The 20,547-nt window shown below is 40.2% G+C and overlaps 1 protein-coding gene across 2 annotated transcripts; it reads right to left on the bottom strand.

The window, feature by feature from the left end:
• Nucleotides 1–3,200: 3,200 nt before the first annotated feature.
• paip2b (poly(A) binding protein interacting protein 2B) lies at nt 3,201–14,428 on the bottom strand. 2 transcript variants are annotated; one of them, XM_030430886.1, is made up of 4 exons: nt 14,161–14,428; nt 6,176–6,342; nt 5,407–5,589; nt 3,201–5,264 (listed from the first exon to the last, which is right to left on the bottom strand). In XM_030430886.1, the coding sequence occupies exons 2-4, from the start codon at nt 6,329–6,331 to the stop codon at nt 5,208–5,210; spliced, it is 396 nt and encodes a 131-aa protein (XP_030286746.1). In that variant the 5' UTR covers nt 6,332–6,342; nt 14,161–14,428; the 3' UTR covers nt 3,201–5,207. The 2 variants fall into 2 exon arrangements, with proteins under 2 accessions (XP_030286746.1, XP_030286745.1); XM_030430885.1 differs by lacking the exon at nt 14,161–14,428 and adding an exon at nt 11,409–11,581.
• Nucleotides 14,429–20,547: the final 6,119 nt, after the last annotated feature.

Below are 20,547 nucleotides of genomic sequence, written 5' to 3'. Positions count from 1 at the left end.
CCTGTGTCTCACCTACTTAGGCTGTGGCGGCTGTGCCTCTTTCCATCTACACTCCCAGATTTCCATCTATTCAATGCAGACTACCTCCTGAAGTTCAGAGCCAATTCTGAGGCACTTCCTGTGTGACCAGAGGCACAAAGATTGACCCGTGCCATCGGGGGGACGCCAGCTTCCGGTCAGAAGCGGTTGCATGTCTCTAGTCCATTGTATGGCTGAGCAGGGCCCAGAAATGTTACCTGACAAGGCCCTATGTATTTTTACATTGTCATCTCCTGACCTTTCCAGTTTAAACAGCCGTAACTTGGGAATGCAGAGGGCCACCTGCAGGGTGCCAACTGTTCCCAAAAGATATTGAAAAGCCCTATCACATATATCAGAATAAGACCCGTAGCTGATTGTTTTGTGTTGAGGAATAAGGGGTAATCACCTGTGCAGCAGCACATAGCGGCTTTCCACAGTCGAATGCTAATATAAGTGTGCTGGGTGCAAATCCCCTCAGCAGCCACGGAAGGGCAGGTGTGGCCCCCTCACACGCATCGCCTCATCACATGTGCTGCTGCGCGTAGCGGCTTTCCACAGCCAAATCCCATGTGTGGCGCTGGGTGCAGCTACCCTGGGCGGCCACATGGTTAGGGTCCCCATCATGTGTGAGCCGTGGCCCAGCCTCAGATCCGCAGCATCACAGGTGTAGATGTTCTTCAGCCTGCCTGTGGCTGTGTCCCAATTCAGGGTCTGCACAAGTACCCGCCCTTTGCGGTCTCACCGAAGGAGTGTACTTCGGTGTGCCACGCAGGCCGCGTCAAATTTTGTTAAATGGGACATTCTACCCTTCGATGCATTTCCTGGCTGCATCACCAGATGTTCCCACAACTACCTGACGTCACTATTTATGCAGCCCAGGTCCGTGAAAGTGACAAGAATAAAGTTTGACTGTCAGATCTGTTTGAGCTCCAAGAATTCTTGATTTCCTTTTTAATTCTCCTGCTTGTGGAGGAAGAAGAGAAGCGGCTCTGGTTTATCTCCGGCTGAGAGGACCGTGGAGAGGGAAACCTGTTATTGAACCCACAATAATGTTATCAATATTGTCATTATTAGCTAGCTAACAGTTTAGGGCCATTGACATACCGATACATTAAGTTAATGCTGACATATAAACTGCTGATCGCCACATATGGTTTTATATTAATTTAAAGGCGTTATTCCTATTTAATAATGCCTTTAACAGCTCTCTGCAGCCTCATGTCCTCCTTCATCCTCCTCCTCCTCTTCCTCCTCTCTGTTTGCTCCCTAAAACACAATGAAATGTAAAAGGCATTTTTGTGTTATGTCAACAGATAAAAGGGTCCTAATACAGAAAAAATATATATATATAATCATCATAAGGATAATCATGAACTTAGCTCTTTATTCAAACCTTTAACTAGACTTTACAGTGTTACAGTCTGGAAATAAAGCAGGGATCACAGCCTGATTGAAATCTGTTCATCTTGGTCCATTTATGTAAAACGAGTCTCTAACATCTCCACAGTCACAATAAGATATAAAATATAAGTCAGCCTCTGAACGTCTAACATTTGAAAGTGAAGCTTTTAAGGTTTTACTTCCAAAGGCATCAAGCTGAGCATTAACAACGTATTTTACCTTGAAGTTTAACATATCTGCCGTTGGATGTTCAAAGGACTAAAAACCGAGTATAGACCCAATACTTACATTTAAATACGAGATCTGCGCCACTTGAGGTTATTTATTTATTTCTTCTCTTTGGGTGCGCAATGAATCTTGGGATATGTGAGACCACGAAGGGTAGTAGCGGTGCACACTCCAAAAACAGGTAAAAGCAGGGCGCATTTGTGGCGTGCATTATGAGAACACTTTGAATTGGGACACCCTTTGCGCGACGTAATTGCACTTCAAATGCATTATTTATAATAGACTATTCATTCCTCCTTATCCTGTTTTATGAATTGTATAACTGTATACATTGTTGTTTTATGTCAATTATTCCCTTTCTCCATGAAAAAAAACATTATGTTTTTGCTAACATCTCTCATACTATACATGTCACTCTATTAAGTCCTGCTGTTACCTTAAAAGGGGACAACTGGAGCTTTAACATGACACCACATTTGGGGGGCATTTGGCCTTGCCAACTTGCTTGTGCATGTCTTTTCAAAATGGCTGCCATCCCAGAAAGCACATTTTATGGAAAAAAAGAAAGGTATGCATGATATTCATAATTGAAAAAAAAGTTATTTTTCAATTGTTTTAAAAGCAATGAAATGCAGTCTTTACAAAAAATTAACTATGTAAAAATACACTTCCATGTTCTTGTCCCATGCATGAGAGGCACTCCTCTGATACACCGCGAAATCTCAGAGGTGGGGTAACATTACCAGTGTTTTGGGCCATAGTGATGCCAGTTCATTGCAAAAGACCGACTGGCAGTTCACAATCGGAGAAGATCATGCAAGGAATATACCTCCATCCGAGACCATTATTTATCATGTTATAACATAAGTTTCACATTATTTCATGATCACTATCACGTTATAAAGTGATACTGATCAGTTTTATATTTTTTCTGGTGTGGCAGCTTTGTTACTCATGCCATGTATCCAGGAGCGAGGAAACTCAGCTGTATGCCAATGCAGTGAGGATGGGCATGCAAGAGCCTATGAATGACTAGAAAAAGAAAGATCAGTCCAAGTAATGTCTTCCTTCCTGAATAGAAGAACACTAAGGTGAACTTAAAAATAACATTTCCATCAACTATTTACCAGCAAATTACTTACATGAAGCTGTATGCCTATTTTTGTAGTGGAGACCAATACTTGTGGATGTTCCCACAAAAGAAATAACCAATTCTTACATTTGACAAACTTGAGAAGATATTTTTGCAGTGGTTTCACACATACCGGCCTGGACGCTTAATTCGGACTTTGAAAAGTCCCTTTAAGCTTAGTTCAATAGACATCAGAAAAGTCTAAATAGTTTCATTTATAAGCCTACACTTGAAACATCGTGGTAATGAAACCCAGTGGATGAGTCTCACTCGAACAACAAACATTTTCCCTGTAAATTGCTGAAAATACTGTGTGAAGATGACAAAGGACCAAATCAGGGCAATTTGTCTTTAACATCTTTATTCATCTTTTTTCATTATTTTTATTTGTATTGAAATTCATACTCTGTCTTCTGGACCTCTTCTTTTTTTTTTTTTTTTTTTTGTAACGGCTTCTGTCGTCTAACTCATCTAAACAAAATCACCAAAAATGATTTCATGTTGTACAATCCACCTGGCGGACATTCCTATTGGCTTCACCAGGGTGCCAAACGACATCTGTGGTCCAACACTGTGCGAGGAAGTTCCATTTTAACCCAGCTTCTACTGCACGCTTTAAGAACACACTTGAGTACTTGTTCGGCTGATATTTGGAAAAGCTGCATGGATTTAAAATGAGTGCTTTCCCCCGTCAGATACTTCAATGAAGTACAAATGCTCAAGTGTCTACTTAACACTAATACAGTCAAATACATAAGACATTGTCACTGTAATACCACTAGTGAAAAGTGGACTCAAGATGAATAGTTAGATTACAAGATTTTCCCTTATGACTTGCTTTGCATTTTTTTTTAGCCAAGACCGACTCAATAATTCATAATTTCTGTTAATAAGAATCTGGGTTTCCTGAAAAGCATCTTCACATATACAACTTTTTCTTAATGGCTCACAATTCAACGGAGATTATATTTGCACTAGGACGCTTCGGGGAAAGCCAGACCAAAACACAGATTTATGGGTAAAAAGAACTTCCTCATAAAAGTCAACCTACAAGGAGAATAACAGAAAGGAGAACATGCTGTCAGCCACCTGTTCCAAACTGCTTTATTCTGATTGGCCATGACAATATTGTCTCCTTACGTTTCCCCCTGCAAACAGGACTGAATGGACACCTCAGGTTACTGTACCCAGTAGAGACACAAAATGCCTCATCCTCAAAACATGAAGAAGGAAAAAAAACAAAAAAGAAAAAAAAAAAAGAGGAGGAGAGGCTATTTGAAAACCTGATTTGGATATGGACACTTGATCTGATGCTGGACAAACCAAGTTGTTCCGGCAGAGAGAGGCAGTGGCATTGTTCCAGACCAAATACTCCCCTGTAACACGATAGTTCGCTACACCACACAAATCCAAATTGAATTTAAGGATGAAGCTGAACGAAAAACATACAAATGACGATAACTGAGTTTTGTAAGGTTCAAAAAGCTCTGACCTTCCCTCGATAATATTTTTCTTGCTCAACTTGATGTGTGATTGGGAAACTCACACCTCTGTTATAATAAGCTGGACAAAAGATAAACATGGACTTCCACATAAATTGGGAAAATAATTTCATATCCATGATTACACCTGTCCATGTCTGTTAAGATCACTTCAAACACAAGTGTGCAGGGAGGGTGGGGTCTGTATTTGGTTTGGAACGGAGCCGCTGCAGATACAAATAAGAACCCGCGTTTCTAACATGAGCAAGGTCTATGACGTCACAGGGAGCTTGTGACATCATAGGAGCAAATGTCAACGGGTTTGACTGACCGTGGTGACTCTACAGAGCAGTGGCAGAAACCCATCCAGTCCCCTGAAATGTTTGTCGCTCTCTGACCTCACTGTCTGGGAAACCCTCGACGTATTGGCTTTGTTTTTCCAAATTTGACAGCACACAAATCAACAAATGTGTGGAGTGATTTTTAAAGTTAATAAGATGACTTCTGACTATTGTTATCCTGGCATCACTCCTTGGTAGCTGCCTCAGTTCAAAGGGGACACGAGTGAGATCTGCATACTCAATAAATGTCAACAGTGTCATCTGAAATGCAATGATGAGCTAGCGCCCGCAGCAGGGCGGTGCTGGTATTACACCCGTCCCCCACCCCTGTTCCCAATGTCCCTCAGTTTACAAGAAACAAACAGGAAATAAAAAGATTAAAGAAACAAAAAGAAAAGAAAAAGAAATCCCCCCACCCCCCAACTGGGCCTGCCAGCACGCCACTGACTTCAATTGTGTCTGCATGAGTGTGTGTGCATGCGCGTGTGTGTGTAAGAATCAGTGTGTGCGCGGTCGTGGCCGCCAGAGTCTCTGAGAATATGTGAGGACTGGTGTGTGTTTGTGTGTGTGCGTGTTGAGGCTCCATGGGGGTGAGGGGGACTCCTAGTATTTCTTCCCCGGGACGAACTCCTTCGCTTCGGGATTCAAGATGCTCTTCCTCTGTGGGGAAAAGAAATTAAACAAAAAATAAATAAACTCAGCACGAATTCCTTCAAGTCTTTAATTCTTGTCCTTTCATTATTAATTTTTAAGTGAGTTTAGAAAAAAAAACATCTTGTGAAATCAGATCCTTCTGACTCACCGCCACTTCCTCCAGGTTGCTGTGGTGATCGTTGACGGACAGGCCGTTGAGCTGCTGCTGCAGCTGCCCCACCCCCTGGTTGTTGAGGTCACGCGAAGGGATGAACCAATCCTGGTCCTCCTCCTCCAGCATTTCCTGGAAGCAGCGCTCCAGGAACTCCTGCTCCAACAGCTCCTCTTCCACCTGGGAGATGACGAGGAGGAGAAAAATGAGTGGCATAAATGCTGGGGCTTCTCAGGAATATGGTATGACTATACATACACTAATACATGACTCATCCAGCCAAGAGAGCGAAAACAACTTGAACAGTCCAGATACGGACTGCTAAAAAGGGGGACTGACTATTGCAGTAAGATTGATTTGTTAAAAAAAATGACAGGCATATATATATATATATATATATATATATATATATATATATATATATATATATATATATATATATATATATATATATATATATATATATATGTGAAAAGATAAAGGAGGGTTAGGGAAAGCACAAAAAATGGTAGAGCTGAATTAACGGAGGCGCATCAGCAAAAGGTCGAGAAAAGGTGTGTGGGGGGGTTAAAGCACCAGTACCAAGACGGCCCAGCGTGCTGATCATAAACAGAAACAGCCCCAGTTCAATTCCATCTGGGAAACTTTAATACACATCATTTCCCCATCTCTGCTTCTCCTCATTTCATTGAAAATTTGGAAAATAATACGTTTTGACACAGTGCTGATGCTGGTCTGAACACCAGTTGTGTACTATGCAACCCACCTGTCTGTTATACTCCTCCTCATTCTCCATCCACATGTACTCGGCGAATGGGTTGGCGTCATTGCCCTCTCCTGCGTGCCCATTGGCCACTGGCTCCTTTCCCTCCTTGCCTGGAGCTCCTCCTCCCGGTGTCTTGGCCACCTCTGGACCGCTCATCTCAGCTGGCTCTGCAGGGCAAAGACAGTTACACAAGTTTAATAGTCAGAACACTGATCAAAAAGTAAAACAGGAAATTAGAACTTCATCTCGGTGAAGTGTACTGTACAAAATCAGACACAACTGGGCCCCCCCAAAAAACTTCCCACCACTCATACTTCACTTTTATTCTTGAAGCCAGGTTTGACTCGTGTATTTATTCACCCACAGCTGTGTTTAACTGGCTGTAAAACTTTCATTATCTCAACGGAATCAAGGCTCCAACATTTCAGGCCAAGATCCAAAATTGAACAAATTAGCAGAAACTCAATTACTTTCTAGCTACAGCTGGAAAACTTCATCCCACAGGCAAAAGTCTCAAAAATCGAAAAACTTAACATATCTCATGATCTGAATAAGGAGACTGCAAAACAGCAACAGCAGCTGGGACAAATCCTAGTCACCAAAAGCACCCTGTTGAATCTAAAAATGTTTGTAACTCCAAATGAGTCTGAAGGCTTAACAGAGTTGTTGACATTTTATCAATCAATAGTTATTCAGCTTGGTAGAGTGTGCTGCGGCAATGAAGCCACGCAGTGTTTATTATTAACCGAGAAAATACACCGGGCCAGACCGGCATCATGAAGATATACAACATTCACTCCGGCAAACAACGTTTAGAGTGTGAGATCATTTGCCAAATAAAAAGATCAATTCAAGCACAGTGTGGATTTTGGTGTGCGGAGCAAAATGACCAAGTCGAGTAAGATTTAAATCCAAGTCAAGGAAATGCAACAGTACAGCAAAGTAAAGATCAACTTAGAATTAGTAAAAAAAAAAAAAAAAAAAAAAAAAGGTAAATTGGTCAAAATGTGCATCATGTTGCAATACAGAGGCTGCAGGTGTAACTCACATCTGTCCAACTGCTTTTGGATAAATAGAGGAAACAGTCTGATACAGTGAAAGACAAAAACTCTTAAGAATCATTGTTTAGTTCAGCAAAATGCTTTGCTGTCATACTGGCTATAGTGCCACACACTTTAGGTGTTTAGTCAGGTGCCAATTGCTTACAGAGTCATTTTAGAGACTGCTTGTGTAATTTGGGGAAATTCTGTACTTTGTGCATGTTTCAGCTTGCACTCTCACAGCATGATTCATGACTGTCATCCAAAAGTCACTACTTTTTTACTGCTATCAGACCAGCAACAATTATCTGATTAGTTGTCAACTGTTATCACCAACTATTTTAATAATAAATGAAGTCAGTTTGAGTAAACAAAAAAAAGAAGATTCTAGTTGAAATTCTCCAGCTTCTTAAATCTGAAAACTCTAGTTTCTTTACTCCTCTGTGACAGTAAACTGAATATTTACAGGTTGTGTACAAACTCTTGGTAAACACTGATCAACATTTTACAGACAAAAGACTATTGTATTTAACATGGAAATCATAAAAAAATCTTAAAACAATAAAAACACGCGAGTTGCAGCAGTGAGTACAAAGAGGCTAGTGTTTTAAAAATCGATACTTATCAATTCTGATTATTTAAAGCAGTTTCTAATTTTATGTAGCATTGAAACTACAGTACCAGCTGCTCTCCAGGTGCCCAGTATTCTGCTGTTCATGACTACTAGCCATATGGAAAAAGATTGCATCTCGTCATATTATAGCCTTGTTTTCCTTATCTTTTAAATAATATGTACAATATATCACCCCAACGATGAGTCTTCTTTCCTGTGGTATTGAAAATGGTAATTTATTTATCAATTTATTGTATCAAAGTAGAAATTACAACATTAAGAGACAGACTCATCTTTCAGCTTCGTGTATGGCACTTCAGACTAATTGCACTTCTTCTGCAATCATTGCATTGTGCCGCACATCAAAATCTTATCCAATACCATCACGACTACCATATCACAGGTAGAGTACATTAAATTAGTAACCATACTGGATTGTTTGTGCATCCCTACTTCAGCGACAGACACAGGACTCCTGCTCGTATGATAAATGCCCACTATAATGACATAATCCTCAGACTGCCAGCCAGCTCCGACAGACTTGTCATGACTCAACTGCGGCCTCGCAGCGGGGAGAGAAAAAAAAAAGGGAAAACGATGATCTCAACCAAGCCGTGCACACAGCCTCAGGGTCAGCCTGATGCAGACGCACCATTGCAATGTTTGACTTGTTTCCCTCAAATTCCCAGCAGCTTCACTTGCCTGATTTCAAAATCCAGGACATAATGACTGACGCCTATACCTGCTGTTTATGTCCCGGCCAATGTAACAAACATGTGCAAGTCAAGCTCGGCTTGCTCTTCACTGTACCCTGTGACGAGAGGGACACCATGTCCTTCAAAAGAGTTCAAATAAACATGTATAATCTAAGTAGGTTAGTAGACATACAGGAGGTGTGTCTGACTGACTCACAGTTGTCAGAGTTTCGGTCTATCTGTAGCGAATGACAAAGCTGAAATGATTTACTTGACATGCATGCTTTGAAAGCAAACAATCAGGCAGGAGAGAGTAAGAAAGAACATGTTGCAAGGGAATACGTCAGGCCTACATTTAATTCTGCACTAGTGAGCAAAGTGCCAGCGTGTCCAACGTGTCTGAAGCCTGCATGTGTGACTGTGCCAGTGTTCAATTTCATTTTTTACTGGAGCCTATAAAGTGTTATGAAACTACACATCAACACTGAAGATCTGTTGCTTTTGATTCCACACATCAGGCATGGAATGAAGAAAAAACAAGCAGACAAAAACAAAGTTAACCCAAGATTAGAGTGCATTGGGGTTAAAGCTAAATTGACTGCTGAGAGTCATTTATGAAGGGAATAAAAAGAAAGGAAAAAAAAGAAAATTTCTGGTTCCAGCTTCTCAGATGTCAGGATTTATTGTTTTTTTTCTGTTTGATATCAGTTGGAATTGAATATCAACATGTTGTGTCCAAAAGAAGCAACATAATGACACTGCCAGACTTTTTAAAAAGGTTTTTACAAAAGAAGTGTTAGAATGAGAAACAATTAATTAATTGATAAGAAAAATATTAGTTAGCTGCATCCTTCTTAAACAGATTTCTTCAGAGCAGGAAAATCATGAAGATAAAAGGAATCATCAGAATATGAGCCATAAAAATCAATTCTAACAGTTGTTGAGCATCACTGTCTACTCTGGCAACATAGTGCACAGCGGTTGACCCAGCATGAATAAACAGCAGGGGAGACAGCATGCACTGTGCCTTTATGTACAGCATGTAGCACTTAACATGTTCATGTTGCATAACCATGTGTCGGTCGCCATGTAATATTTAGTTAGCGAGCGGGGCCTAGCATCCTCAATGCCTGCAAGCAGAGTGAGATTTGATCCGATTCAATGAGGGTGAAAGATGAACAGTGGAAAAGTCAAATGCTGTTCTGACACAGGAATATCTGTTTTTTTCTTTGTATTCCTGAGCTGTAGTTATGAGTCAAGCACACCAATTAGATCCTTCCAACCTTGATAAAGACATATAATGCCACTGAATTAAAAATCTATTGGAGATGCACTTCTAGTGAAAGAATGAGAAAAAACAAAGTTTTACCATCAAACACATTATTTTGCAACCATTTCTGATAATACATCAATACTTTAAGTAACTCAATATAAAGACAAATCTACACTGGTTCCAGCTGCTTTTGTTGAACTGTAAATTAAATATTTGGTAGTTCTGGGCTGTTAGTCAAACAAAAACACTTAAAAGCAACACTTAAAGCTCTGTAAAACTATGAAGGACTCTTATTTGACCATTTTCTGCCACATTATAGACTAAATTCTGAAGGTAATCAATCAGCCGTTTAAGCCGTTTTAAAAAAGTGCCAAACAATTGATGACACACCTAGCCCAACAGGAGAATGTGCCATTTATCTTGCTTTAATGTCTTTTGTACATTGAATATTTTTGGCGAAAAGGATTGCTGAACAAATAAAACAAGCACTCTTACAATGGTACTGTGTGCTCTGGGTGCACATTGGTTCACAGAGATTGGTCTTTTTAAGACAGTAAACATCTTATGAGTTACTGAATGATGAAAATACTTTTAGTGAAAGCACATAAACTAAAACTAATAATACCAATATCAAAATAATGAACATATTAGCTGACATGTCTGCATGTTGACTCATTCATGTTGAGTGTAAACCGATTTGTAAACTGCTGAAATTCCTGGATGATGACAAAAGTTTTAGTAGAAATACCACAATAAGACAGGGTTTGTAAAGGTCGTAATTTAGGCTCAGCACGTGAAATTGTTGTGCTGTAATGCCATGTGTCATTTCAGAAAGCCTAGATACTTTGTGTACCTGCATGTGGGGAAGAAAAAAAAATCCTATCTCGCCCACGGCTTCGACCTGCCGAGCGACAATAACTCGGGTAAAAACAAGATAGGCTTGTTTAACACCATCAGCTGAATATAAAGTGCTTTAAACATGCACAGAATACACCGCGACATAACAGATTATGTAATGTAACAGTTAAGAGTGCTGTATGTAATAGGGGCTGTGTCGTAGTCGCTTATAGCCTGCTAACGTCTTCAGTGAGCTAACAGGCTAAACCAGGTGCCCAGGCCTACCTGGAAAGTTGGTAAATGGATTGGACGGTTTTAGCCGAGGTAATGCTAAGTGGCTAGTTTACGGTGGCTAACAGGCTAGGTGGATAGACATAGCTGTGCTGTCAATGAGCGGGTGGGCCTAAGGTGAAAGCTATCCAAGCAACAAAGGGTAGAAGGCTGGGTGGCTAAAAACAGTTATTTTAATGGAAGTCGGGCGGTGCGTCTGCGTGAAATCCGCTTCGAAGCAAACTGTGGACCACAAGAAAAATACATAGCTGGCTAATATAACATGATAACCACGCGCTGAGGTCAAACTCCGCTCGCGATCGGATGCTTGAGGCCAAACAAAGTCGGATCTCCGTTATCAGCTAGCACGCTGCTACAGCATGGCAGCAGCGGCAGCATCCAGTGAAGCAGGTCAACAAAACAAGCCTCCACTTCGGGATTACAACAGCTTTACCAACACACACGACGAACCGTGAAAATTCAAGGTTGTAGAAGTTAAAATTACCTGGCATTGTGCTCTCGGTGTTCACTTCGAGGTGTGACGTTACACAACGTTATTGCAACTAACGGGCGAAGACTGCGTGTTCGTCGTTTCTCCAGTTGGGATTACTCTCTGCTGCGATGCAACGTAGCTCAAGTTAGCTAAATCTTGTTAGCCACCTTGCTAACGTTAGAAAGCTGGGCCGGTCACGTGGTCAGGTGCTGCATTCAAGTTCCTCAAGGAATATGGGAATTGCAATTAATTTTCACATGAACAAAACATGTGGCACATGTCTGTCACAAGTTGCCCACACCAAGATAACAATCTTGTTTTGTCCTAACCGCAACATGTTCCGTTTAACTTTTTATCAAAATTCTTCACATTTGTGTAGCTGGACAGACGGAAAGAAAGTTGCCACTCCTGTCATTTTAGCATGATAAATACATAAAACATTGAGTGATGTCAGCTTTAGATTTGCATGAACTGTAATTAGAACTTGCTTAATTTATTATTAAAGCTTTTGTTTTACACACACCAACTGTAACAGTGGATTACAGTAAATTACTTTGAACATCAGCTTCAATTATTTTATGTGTAGAATTTCAAACATTTGCAGTAAGATAATCTATACAGACTTTTGGAAAGAACTTATAAATACCACTGCTATTTTGATAATGATGTCAACCAGCTCTATTTCAGATGTCAGAGTTCATCTTGATATTGACAAATGTTGGCAAGCAACATTTTCAGAACATGCTGTTCACATGCCATGTGGATAAATATTAGTATTTAGACATGCACGAGGATGTCGAAAGCAAATGAAAACAAACTGACCAAAGTGTCGCCAGAAAGATTTGGTGCTTGTTTATTGTGTAGAAAATATTTGCAGTAATGCACAGAAACAGACGTGGTGCAGATATGCAAACAGCCGAGGTTAACAGATGATGGATCCAAGATTTAAAAGATCCAGCACTGATGCTGATTAAAAGCCACATTCTTTGGATAGTGGTTGGCTTTAAGGATTTTTTGTTCTTTTTACTTCATAACAAAATCCCAACACAATTACACACCACCAGGCTTGGTGCAGATTTGTACTTTAGTTATTATTGTTTATATTCTCTGATTAGAAATTAATTGGTCCATTAGATAATATAATTTGAATTACTGGCAGCAGCTGATGATATTGTGGTCCAGCAACGAACCAGTAATGATCATGTTGGTAACAATCATCTTAGAAAATAATTAATTATATTTTAATGCAAAAAAGCCGATGCGTTGTACTAACCCTAACCCATTATACTGTGAAGTGTTTCTAAAATTTTGTCAACCATTAATATCAATAAGGGACAGTAAACTAAACCTATTGTTCAAATTTAGTTGAATTAACACAAAAAAACCTGAACATTACTGCCTTCATGAAGGAATGATAAGCTGTATGACTGCTATTTTGGATTTACCTAGGTTTACCCAACAAGCAGACAGCTGAGTGTAGAAACTCTTTTTTTGTTTTTACAAGCCCTGAAGCTATTGGTGATAAAATATTTCAAGGGATACAATTAATATCCATTATTAATGAGACAGTAATTTTTACCTTGATTAATTGTTTTGTCTGTAAAACACTAGAAAACACTGCAAGAGTCCATCAAAATGTTCCTAAAGCTCAAGGTAACATCTTCAAGTTGCATTTTATGTCCAACCAACAGTGCAAAGCCCCAAACTACTGACCTTTCAATGGGACATATAAGAGAAAAAGCTGCACTATCCTCACATCTGACAGCTGGAGCCAGAATATAAGATTGTTTCTTGAAAGTAACTTACACAATAAACCAATAATCATAATTTCAGTGACAGATTTTCTTTTAAATCAACTAACCCCAACCCAAAATGGGTCGTAGGACAAAGGTGATGTTGGCGATATTTGAAATACGAAATCAATCAAGTCTTCCACACATATACTTATGTGTACAGGCTGCTCACGTACCTTTCCTTCTTTGTTATAACTTATTAGATAGCTTCACCTGTCACTCAAGTAGACAGGTTAACTTTCAAGGGCCATGAACCAACTACACTACACGTCAGAGTAACGCTGACAGCCGAAAGTCGGGGCTCAGAATGGGTACGTGAATGCAGCATGTGAACAAACATCCCTGAAGCTCCAGCACACCACCACCACCGCTACTCTCTTTACTCCCTCACAAACACTAATGCCCGCGTGGCTTCGGAAATAAAAGTATTTCAGACGATTAATAACATAAAATCAAAGTGATTACACCTTGATTAAGTGTTATGAGGGGCCATTAAATAACTGTAATGATGGTGAACAGTGTAAATCAGTGTGTAGATTACCCGAATATAGCCTACTATCACTTATCTGAGTAAAGAAACAAATCCAACATTTGCATAATTTCATGATCTTGACAGTGCTCCAGTGATAAAGTCGGTTACAATATAACTATTTCTAATGAAGGGTAAGATTTTAAAGCTGCTTTACGACCTTATATGATACTTTTCCCTTCTTTTAAGCCTGATATTTGTGGGCTGAAGCTATGCAACACGATAAGCAAAATGCTAACCGTGAAATGACTGCGGCTGCTTGATGTCGATGTGAAGCTACAAGCGGATCGTACACAGAACATAAGTTCAATGTTTTTTTGATGAACATAGTTGACAGTTAGCCTTTCTTGTCGCTTTTTTGCCGCTCTTCCCCTCTGCCTTCCTTTGTTTTGTGTAGCAGGTACAGCTTCTCCCTTTACTCCACCAAACACAACAGACTCACCAAACAACTTCAAGTGACCGCAGTCAGAAAGGGGGGAATCCGCAACCAGCTGTCGGGGGGGACGGCTCTTTTCCGGTCCCGAATATCAAAAGAAACCACCCAATACCGAAATTCCTCTAAGAAATCTCCAACACGCTAAATAAACACGTATCCCCTTTGTTAGTTAGCTTGCGTTAATGGCTAAAAACGGGTAAATCCACTGTTTCTTCGCCTAAACGTCGAGGGGGGAAAAGACGTTGTGTCGTGGTAGCGTTTGTCCAGCTGCACACTTCACTCATTGGTTGGAACCTACGTCACTCAACGCCTGGTAGGTATGCTATTGGTCCAGACGACCAAACGCCCCGCCCCGGCCCTCCATTCACGTAAGTAAACAAAATATAAACCGTTTTTCTTGGTGCCCCTTTTTTGTAATCAATATGACCGGTTAATATTTGACAACGTGGCTGTTTTGAGTAGGTCTGACCCTTCTGTAAGAGACGAGGCTCTACTTTTATGTTTGTTTAGGTTGTTGGGGCGAGAAAAGCAAGAGGATAAGAGGAAATGCTCGGCAGATAGAAGAAAGATCAAAACATTTGATATATGAGTGTGAGCAGTGGCGTGCAAATTCTTTTCCGGGGCAAGGAAATCTCCACCTTGTCCCTCATCCATCACCACTACATTCATGTCACCTTTAAGATGTTTTGGGCCCTGAAAAAGACATTCTAAAACACTAACAGCAAAGGTATTTCTGCAATCTTCAAATATGTTAACTATTGCAGTAGAAAGACAAATCGACGCTAAACTTAAGTTGCGCATCTCATGCACATTTTTTGCGCGTTTTTGTATTTTTTGGTTTTGACACAGAAAACGTATAACCACACTATTGTGTGTATGTGATCATTGCAAGCCAAAAGAAGTACATGGGTGTTGATCAAAACCTGATGAAACCAAAATACATTCACCGATAAGTAGGCTAACTATGACAAAATACAAATACATCATGACACTCCTGGCATAATGACATAATTGAATACTGGAAAGGAAGACCACTATAGACAACTGGCTGCTAGAATTGTCGTTCAGATTGAGCAATGACACAAATCTTTGTATAAAACAGAGTTGCTAATGGGGAATGGTAAAACATGATGATGAAAGACACTGAAACGTTGTAATTTATCCAGGAGAATGGCAGACAGACTGTACCACCACTCCACCATCCATTCTGTTCACACAGAGCTTCCAACTCACTTGCATCACGGTCTTTTATAGCCTCAGTGAATTTTGTCTATTTTTGATCAAAGCAAAAAAGCTCACCTTCACCTGTTTCCATTATGTCCAGAGGGCCAAGAATGTGTTTCAGTAATGACGCCTGCTTTGAATCAGGAACACCGTTTGTCCAAAATAAGAATATGACAGGGGAATGTATGTTGTGTATACATTTGACTCGCTGTATTTTATAATGAAAAGTGACAATTTTCAACCTACATGCAGAAATTGTACTTTATTGAAAACAGTAGTAATTTGTTCACTTCTTAATGAAGTCCTTCGAAGGTTGTGTTCTGAAAATGCCCATTAAAGGGACAATGTGTAACGACTTTATTAACTCAGATCAACGTCTTTGTTCATAAGCAAGTCCTCATTGGTGTACAATTACCTCTGCCAACAATCTGACTTATCCTCCTGAGCGAAGAATTACCTATCTGAATATACGTAGCACGGTCAAGCTCTACGGAGGCCGCCATGTCTTTCCGGTTTAAAAAAAACTATGGACTGCCGAGAGGGTCACAAAGCACTACGTGGTACTACGTAGTGAGGCTGAACGCGTTTTCGCTCAGCGCTAGCTTGACTGCAGAACTGAGAGGGAGCGCAGCGAAAGCGCTCGTCACTAACAATAACAACAACTAACTACATCTTTACCTCATTACTTGAATCAGTAGAAATACTTGACGCTGTTGGGAAAGAGTCCATATTTGAAAATGAGTTTCTTGTCCGTCAGGGCCACCGTAGCTTCCGGAACGTCTCCAACGTCTTCAGAACGGGAGGGGTGAGCAAAGGAGTGTTGCAATGTAGAACCTCACAGCTAGATGGCACTAAATACTTGATATATTACACACTGTCCCTTTAAAGGATGAGTTCATCCAAAAATGTAAATTCAGTCATGTTCTACCAACCCCCATGCCAATGGAAAGTCAGGTGAAGTTTAGTAGTCGACAAAGCATTCAGTTTAATTTAATTCAGAATACTTGTCCTTGGGGGGCAATTAAAAGCGTGTGGAGTAGTTGTACATAGACAGCATGGGGACTTGTTTTAAAACTGAAAAAACAACTGAAATAAAAAAAACATAGAATAGTACCATACAGCCTGGCTAGTGATATCCAAGTCTCCTGGCTTTGTCAGGATTTCATTTCCACTCCTGACCCCCCCCTTTTGCTTGTTCTTCAGGCTGGGCGCTCGCTAATGCTGTTAGGCTAGCAGCTACAGTAAATATTTCATCTTACAAAAGGGTGTAAATAACATCTTTTAAAATCCATTTATGCTGTATAAGCTGTATGAAGCTTTTTATGTTGTTTTATGTTGTTTCTTTAGGCTATAGAACAAGATGCTTTAGTTTTTTCAGAGAATGCTGCACCGTATTTTTGTCGTGCACTTCAGAACTTCGCTGCACCCAAATTTCGATCAGCATGGAGGTGAATAAAAAATGAGTGAATTTTCATTTTCCAGTGAATTCATCCTTTAATTTATTGGCAGCATCTACTCTGTATACATAAGAAGCCTGTTGGCCCTCCAACACATGCAATTGCAACACCTATTCAAATAACCCACGTCTTGTTTTTGTTATATTTTCAAAATGTAACACCAAAAAATCCTCATTCAGCCTCTGTCCAACGCACCTCATATTAACGGCACGTGATTCCAGCTTTCAACTGGATCAGCTGGCTGTCTTCTTAAAAGGAATCACCTCAGGCACTGTGACAATGGGCTAGAAAAGAGGATGCATTACCCTAACATCACAGTGGAGGGCGACTGTGACACACTGTGGTTGTTGGGCAGTATGGTGTGTCCACTGGCAGAAACATTATTATTATGTTGTCTGTGTAACTGAAGCTAAGGAAGTCAACTGGTCCAGCTCCCACTCTCATAAGCAGCCATGTTAAGGGACCTACTGCACCATGTCTGAACCTGCCACTCTACTTCTTCTCTGTAGTCCATCTTTGACTTCATGACTTTGAATGTCAGTCAGTGCAGGGCTAGGAATTTCTGCACCAACTGCCGTTCAAATGTCAGTAATAACCAGATAAACAGGGCTTTACAGTGCAACTATATTGGTCACATATGTGACTGTCAAATGCAACATTTTCCTTGGTTGCACCGGTGCACCTGGTATTCAACAGGTCAGGTTTAAACAATGTATACATTTTTTAATTTATTTTTTGGTTGTTTCTGAAATTTTCTTTCACATGTGAAATTATTTAAAATGATGAAAAACATCTGTCTGCACCTTTATTCATGTTTTCAACCACTTATGTAATTTGTTAAAATAAAATAAAATCAACATGTGTTATTGGGTTCACTAAATCATAACCTGGTTGCACCTCAATGGAAAAAAGTGCAGCTGGCATAAAAAGAAAACCTGGAGCCCTAGTTGATTTGAAGTTGAGTGTAACTTTTATCATCTTTAACTCCTTTTCTCACACCAAAGAGTTCACAGCATTCACACAAAAGTTCCAACAGAGCAGGGGGGGACAGGTTTTTCATGTTAAAGATCAGTCCTCAGCTCACAAAGATTACCTAATTAGGGCATTTGTGCATGCACTATCTCCCCAATAATGACAGGGTAATTCAAGGCCACATCTTGAAAGTTAAGTGCTGCATTTTCCTTGGGGTGTAAAGATATTCAAATATCGCTATATCAGCTAAAATTCATATATACATAGAGTATGTGCATAAATAAATATGGTGGATGTGACAAAGATACATATGTAATGGAGGAAGGAATGGAATGATATATCCATTAGGCCCCAATCCTAAGTATAAACCAACGCTTGGTCTTCATTTAGTTAACAAAGAAGCTCCACATCATTGTAGATCGACACTTCAACAGATTTCCAGCTTGCTACAGTATTTCTGGATTGTTTCACCTGGATGCAAGATGCATGGTCGTGCGCATGTGTTGAGAAAGAGATGGGGACATTAAATCAGTGCTCAAGAACGCCAGATGTTCCTCAGAGTGTCAGGTCAAATCAGTGTGTGTGAGTTTGTGTGTGTGTGTGTGTGTGTGTGTGTGTCTGCAGTCGATTTATCCTCAATGACCTGTGATACCTCTCCTTGAGAAACTCATAAAGGGTTCCTTGTGATCACACACACACCCTGGGCTTTATCTGTGATTGCTGCTCTGTTCAATCATGGCAAAGGAAGTTAGTGACATCTTTAGGAAAAGAGAAGTTTGATCTGAGACCCCTCATATTGCAGATTTAATATACAGCTCACACCTGCACGTTGTCAGGAATATCATGCAACTAGCTATCCTCAAACTCACCATTTAGGTGCATTCAAAAAGGAGGTACTTTACCTCTTTCCTTCTCCCCACTGCTGTTACATGATGTCCCCCTACCTCCCTCCTCTCCCTCCTCCAGCCAACCTCTGCCATAAATTTCTCCCTCTGTCTTTGCTATTGAATCATAAATCATAAATTCCCTTCCGGTACCCCTCTCTCTCCCTCCCCTTCCCTCTTTTTATTATTACACAATAGCCCAGACTTGATGTCAGAGGGCAGTCATGTTTAATGTGTGTGTGTGTGTGTGTGTGTATGTGTGTGAGTGTGTATCTTCTACCCCAGCCTTTCCTGTGGCCCTGGCTCCCCACCCCAGGCTTCGCCGGTGAGTTAGTCTAGTGCCGCTTGCACACACACATGCACACGAACGCACACTGGAACATAAGACACACCCTAACACGCACATGGAACAGGAAGTGGCACGTTAGCATGCGCTCAACAGTACAACATTGCCTTTATTATTTTCTGAACAAACTCAATACTCCTGCAGGCACAAGTGCTGCTAGTCCAAGGGCCTGTTCACACTCAGCACTGAGGGGCTGTGAACACCCCAGTGAGCTACAGGCCAAGAGTGTGTTCGATTTGAACAAGGACTTTGGTGAACATGGAAATATATTCCTGCTGCACATTTGTTCCAGAAATCCTACAGAAAACAAGGGGTCACATAGCATATGCAGATATTTCTACTTCACTCCTCCACTAATGGTTCCCCTGTGTGCATGTCCAGGTTCTGGGCCCCTTGTGTGTTTAATATGTTTGCTTGAAAAATGGTGCAAAAAGTCATGTAGTACTTTTGCCAGATGATTTATTTGTAGGCACGGCTACATGATTATTACCACTGTCTGACCTACATTACAAATGTAAGTGGATCTGCGAATTTTTGACCATTATTCACCTTGAAGAAAGAAAAGGGAAGGATAACATTTTGTGTTATGTGATTGATTATGGCTGTTTGAAAGGCCAAAAGATTACAAATCTCTGCCGTCAAGCTCCTTCTTGACATTAGAAACAGCAGCTGACAAAACAAACTCAGCCATAGGTTCACTGGAATCAGTGAGTTCCTTAATGTCTTTTAATCTATGTCGACTTAAAACTCCACATGCCAATGAACACCTTGTGATATGGTCAAAAGTTTCACAACAAACAAGTAGTTGTCCTTGAGCTGTTTTGTCACAAAATACGTCTGAAACTAACATCCATTGTGGTATTTAGGCTGACGATGCCTGCGGCAGTGCAAGTAGTACACCATGAAAATTCAGAGGTACATCAATGCCAAGATTAAAAAGATGACATCAAATATTTCAAAAGTATTTCAAATATGTCAACAATATGAAAAACACAGTTATAAACTGCATGACAGAGAACACTGACATAAAAAGTTATAAAACTATGGATAAACCAAAAAGGATTAACCAGATAAATCTTAACACAACTGTGTCATATTTTTCTGTAAAAGTAAGTTCCATTATTATTTTTTTTAGAAATAATCTTAGTTATAAGAATACTGATATTATTCTTTCTATTAAATATTAAGATAAAGCCAATTAAGATCAATTTAGCAACAGGAAACAGCTAGCCTGGCTCTAAAAAGAAAATCTGACAACCAGCACGTCCCCTAAAGCTGACTAATTACCTGTTATATCTATTATTTCTTGTTAAGGAATGGTTTGACCTTTTGGGAAATGCGCTCAGTTGTTTTCTTGACGAGGTATATGAGAATATTGATTCCACTCTCATTTCCAAAGGTAAATATGGCCATCGGGTTAGGGTAGTAGTATATTTCCCAAAATGTCCAACTGTTGCTTAAGATGCACTAACATACATGTTTGTTGTGGTTGACAGTATGTAAAGCCAAG

The sequence above is a fragment of the Sparus aurata genome, chromosome 10 (genome assembly GCF_900880675.1).
Source record: "Sparus aurata chromosome 10, fSpaAur1.1, whole genome shotgun sequence".
Taxonomy (NCBI): domain Eukaryota; kingdom Metazoa; phylum Chordata; class Actinopteri; order Spariformes; family Sparidae; genus Sparus; species Sparus aurata.
Note: the sequence above shows the minus strand (reverse complement) of the source record. Positions and strands in the feature narration are given on the sequence as shown.

Bases quoted from the DNA above. Each gene is read 5' to 3' on its own strand.
- paip2b (XM_030430885.1), bottom strand. The intron at 5,590-6,175 runs GTGGGTTGCATA...GTCATCTCCCAG, and splicing joins AGGAGGAGTATAACAGACAG to GTGGAAGAGGAGCTGTTGGA. The intron at 5,265-5,406 runs GTGAGTCAGAAG...TTTTCCCCACAG, and splicing joins GCAACCTGGAGGAAGTGGCG to AGGAAGAGCATCTTGAATCC.